Source organism: Myotis lucifugus, unplaced genomic scaffold (genome assembly GCF_000147115.1).
Source record: "Myotis lucifugus unplaced genomic scaffold, Myoluc2.0 scaffold_196, whole genome shotgun sequence".
Taxonomy (NCBI): Eukaryota; Metazoa; Chordata; class Mammalia; order Chiroptera; family Vespertilionidae; genus Myotis; species Myotis lucifugus.
In genome coordinates, this window is record NW_005871244.1 from 1,170,726 (window position 1) to 1,175,296 (window position 4,571).

Consider the following 4,571-nt stretch of genomic DNA (forward strand, 5'->3'; position numbering starts at 1 on the left):
ACAACATGCTTTACATGAATTAATTCTGTTTTAATCATAGGAAGCAGGTACATTAGTCTCCCTCTTATCTATCAAGTCCCCCAGTGGATGCCTGAAAGAGCCATAGTACTGAACCCTAGATATATTATGTTCCCCCTCCCTGCTATGTATACATAACTTTTAAAGGAAGCACTTTATGGTTCTCTTTGGCATATCTGGATTGCCAGCATCACCACTCTTGCACTTTGGGGCCATTATTAAGTAAAATAAGGGATCCTTGAACAGAAGCACTGCAATACTGCCACAGTGTTTCTAATCATGAGAAGGCTACTAAGCGACTAATTGGCAGGTAGCATATACAGCCACAAAGGGATGATTCACTTTGGGGGCGGGGGGAGGGGAGGGAGGGAGCCGGGTGGCCCGAGATTTCATCACCCTACTCAGAATGGCGTGCAATTTAAAACTTATGAATTATTTATTTCTGGAAATTTCCGCTTAATATTTTCAGATGGCGATTAATCGCGGGAAACAGCAGAAAGCGAAACCGGGCCTGGGGGTGGAGAGAATACTGTAGTCCATTTTACAGATGAGGACACCAAGATAGGGAAGTTATGTAACCTACCCCCGATTGCACAGTTAGCAAGTTGAGCTAAAGATCTGAGCTAAAGAGCTGAGACTCAACCCTAGACCCTTTGTGCTAAAGCCCCTGCCCTTGTACACTTTTACAATTTAGAAGGCGAATGCCTTCCTAAATGAATGAGTCAAGAAATCACTCTCCGTCCCGCCCTCCCGCCCTCCCGCCCTCCCAACACGCACGCGCACGCACACGCACGCATACGCACACGCTGCGCGCGCGCACACCAAGACGCTCTCGAGCGCGCACATACACGAGATACACTCCTTTGCACACTTGGGAGAGCCCATTGGAGTGTAGGCGGAAGAACTACAACTCCTAGCAGCCATTGTTCGCTCACCTCTGCGCTCACATCCGCACCAGGACGCACACTTGAGCTGCAGGCGCTGTTGAAACTACATTACCCAGATCGCCTGGGGCAGCCCGTGACACTCCTGGGACCGCGGGCGGGCCCGGGGCTGGGTTTCAACCGCTCGCCTCTCTTGTTCGCTTCTCGGACCGGGCCCTGGACCCAGCCCCAGATTCGGACACAGCTTCACCATGGAGGAGGCAGACCGAATCCTCATCCATTCCCTGCGCCAGGCCGGCACGTAAGGACACAGCCCCCGCCCACCCCGGCATGCATATATCCGGGACTCCAAAACTCAGGACCCAGTCACCCGGGAACCTTAAAACCCTGGTCCTTGATATCCAGGGCTCCAACTTCCAGGATCCTAAAATCCTTTCCCCTTACACACACACACACACACACACACACACACACACACACACACCAGGGTCCTCCCAAGCCTGACATTTGTTAAACCCCCAAATCAAGGACACAAACATCTTGAAACATTAAAACGTTGGAACCTCAAGACCTGGGACCCTGAAATCTATGATCTTAAGATTACTACCCTGGGATCCGGATACCTGGAGATTCTAAGGCACCTGTCTCCTGAGAACCAGGGAACTTTAAAACCCCAGGACCCTAGCACCCAGGGATTCCAAAAACTCTGGGAATGGATATGTGGGAACCTTAAAACCCAGTTTCCCAGCACCTGGGGCTTTTAAAATTCCAGGAGCCTAAATTCTGGCGGCCTCAAGGCCTGGTGACCCAGACACACAAGACTCCTACATTCCGGGGCCGTAAAAACCCAGGATGCCATCATGTAAGGAGCCTGATTTCTGGATTGCTTGACACTAGGTGGTCTTAATATTCAGAAATCTTGAATTCAGGAATCCTGACATTTGGAACTTCTGAAAACCCCAGCCTCCCAACATATAGTCTCAAAACCCAAGCAGCTCAATATCCAGGAGCCTCTGACATTTAGAGAACATGATATCTGGGGACCAGAAACCCAGAGATGATACCACATGGGCCCCTTGCCCTTCCCAGACCCCAGAAATTTGGGGCTTTTAAAGCATAGGGAAATTTCAAATTTTCTCAACTCAGATCCCTTCCACCCACTGTTCTCCTGCAGCAAGTTCTTAGGAGCTGAGGACATCCTCAGTTTTTGTTGTTGTTGTTGTAAATCCTCACCCAAGGATGTTTTTCCATTGATTTTTAGAGGGAGGAGGAGAGAGAGAAATATTGATGTCAGAGAGACACATTGATTGGTTGCCTCCTGCATGTGCCCTGACCTGGGGATGGAGCCTGCAACTGAGGTACATGTCCTTGACCGGAATCGAACCTGGGACCCTTCAGTTCGAGGGCCGACGTTCTATCCACTGAGCCAAACCGGCTAGGGCCATCCTCAGTTCTTAGTTTTCCAAATGGAAATCACCTTTATCAACACCCAGGACCTGTCTGAACCATGGCCATCCTCTTCACCCCCACTCCAATACTAGGGCTTCTAGAAGGCAGCACAGCACAGCCTGATTCGTTTTCTGACTGCTCCCCACATCGAGCCTGCACCCATTTTTCTTCAGGGCTGTTCCTCCAGAAGTGCAGACCCTGCGAGCCTTCACCACTGAGCTGGTTGTGGAAGCTGTTGTCCGCTGCCTGCGTGTGATCAACCCTGCCGTGGGCTCCAGCCTCAGCCCACTGCTGCCTCCTGCCATGTCTGCCCGTTTCCGCCTGGCCATGAGCCTGGCTCAGGCCTGCATGGTGAGTTCCCTCCTCCCAATACACACAGTCTCTTCCTTCCTCCTTCGCAAAGTCACCAAGCTCCTTGAAATGCTTGCCTTTCCTCTTTGCCACCTCCCTCTGTGGCTTTGCCTTAAGGCTGCTGGCTCTCTGGTCAAACTGCCTGAGTAGTTCTGACCCTCACTGTACCACTTGCTAACTGTGTGACCCTAACCCTTCTGGGTCTTAGTTTCCTTAAATGTGAAATCAAGATGATAAAATTTGGGTCATTATAAGCATTAAAAGAGTTGATCTAGTTTGGGCCTGGACTGCCCTTGACCTCCTGCATTTTCAGCTTAGCACCAAGAATTTCCCCCCTATGGTATCCATTTACCAGTTTCAGAAAAGGCCCTGCTTGATTCACATGCTCATTCCTGAATTAACCACTGTGTATTCAGATTGGCCCAGGTGGCTCACATGGTCATTCATAAGGCATTGTGATTGGCTGCTTCAGGACCACATGGAGTTGGGATGGTACCCAAAGGAAGATATGTTAACTGAAAACAGTGTTTCTGCACTAACACTGCACTCTGCCCTGTGGCAGTCGCACACAACCTGCCTCTCATGAGAATAACTCCAAATCTGTCTCTACCTGGGTAATATGCCTTCTGATCAAGCACTCACACCTTTGCAGTACAGACCTGTGTCCAGTTAGTAATCCAAGGGCTCCCAGTAATGTCATTTCTCCTGGTTCACTAGCTGTGACTTTGGGCCAGTCTCTTAATTTCTTTGTTTGTTTGTTAATCCTCATCACCCAAGGATATTTTTCCCCATTGATTAAAATATATATATATATATATATATATATATATATATATATATATATATTGATTTCAGAGAGGAAGGGAGAGGCAGAGAGAGTTAGGAACATCAATGATGAGAGAGAATCATTGATGGGCTGCCTCCTGCACACCCCCTACTGGGGATCAAGCCTGTAACCTGGGCATGTGCCCTGAATGGGAATCGAACCTTGACTCTCAACCACAGAGCCACGCTGGCTGGGCTTTCATTGATTTTTAGAGATAGTGGAAGGGAGGGGGAGAGACACACAGAGAGAAACATCTATGTGAGAGAGACACATTGGTTGGTTGCCTCCCGCACGTGCCCCAACCAGGGCCGGGGATCGATACTGCAACTAAGGTACATGCCCTTGACTGGAATTGAACCTGGGTCCCTTCAGTCCACGGGCCAATGCTCTATCTACTGAGCCAAACCACCTAGGGCTCTTAATTTCTTTGGGCCTAAGTTTTCTCATGTGTAAAGTGGGTGTGAGAATTGTACCTACCACATAGAGCTGCTGTAAGGATTAAAAGTGAGTTGATCTATGAAGAGCCGGATTATAATAAGCTTTGTATAAGTGGTATTAGTATTATTGGTGGGTAGGCCTGGCTTGGCTGCTTGCATTCCAGCAACTTGTGGCTACATAATGAATGTAGACACATCTAGCATGCCCAGTGTATGGTGGTAGAAGGTCAATAGAGTAACTACAGTGAACACTTCCATTTAGACCTAGGAGACAGGGTGGTCAGGTTTCTTGAATTTGGACCTTGCTTGTGCAGTGTCTATCTCTTAGCAACAGGCCTCAGAGCTCTGCCCATCCCTTATCTCTCAGGTTCACCTAGCTCTCAGGGGTTCTCAGGTTCTGGCTGGGGGTCTTGATGGCAGTACAAGGCAGGCACTCTGTCCCCTGGCCTGGGGCTGTATTCTCAAGGATGGCACTTGGTATGGGGGAAGTTATGTCCTCTGGCAAGGAGAGTGCATAGCGGGAGATATTGAAGCAGGTGTGTGTGTGTGTGTGTGTGTGTGTGTGTGTGTGTGTGTATAGCGGGGGGGGGGGGGGGGGGGGGCAGG

The 4,571-nt window shown here is 49.5% G+C and overlaps 2 protein-coding genes across 4 annotated transcripts in view; one reads left to right on the forward strand and one right to left on the reverse strand.

The window, feature by feature from the left end:
* The window catches only part of CACNA1F (calcium voltage-gated channel subunit alpha1 F), a 24,936-nt gene extending 23,994 nt beyond the window's left edge, over positions 1-942 (reverse strand). The window contains 1 exon segment of the mRNA XM_023760952.1: positions 841-942. Coding sequence (XP_023616720.1) covers positions 841-942 — 102 coding nt within the window.
* The window catches only part of CCDC22 (coiled-coil domain containing 22), a 14,194-nt gene continuing 10,485 nt past the window's right edge, over positions 863-4,571 (forward strand). The window contains exons 1-2 of one of the 3 annotated variants that reach the window (XM_023760936.1): positions 863-1,203; positions 2,444-2,702. In XM_023760936.1, the coding sequence (XP_023616704.1) occupies positions 2,655-2,702 (48 nt within the window). In that variant the 5' untranslated portion in view covers positions 863-1,203; positions 2,444-2,654. The remainder of the gene's footprint in view (positions 1,204-2,443; positions 2,703-4,571) is intronic. The other 2 variants (XM_023760934.1, XM_006097198.3) reach the window with 2 other exon arrangements.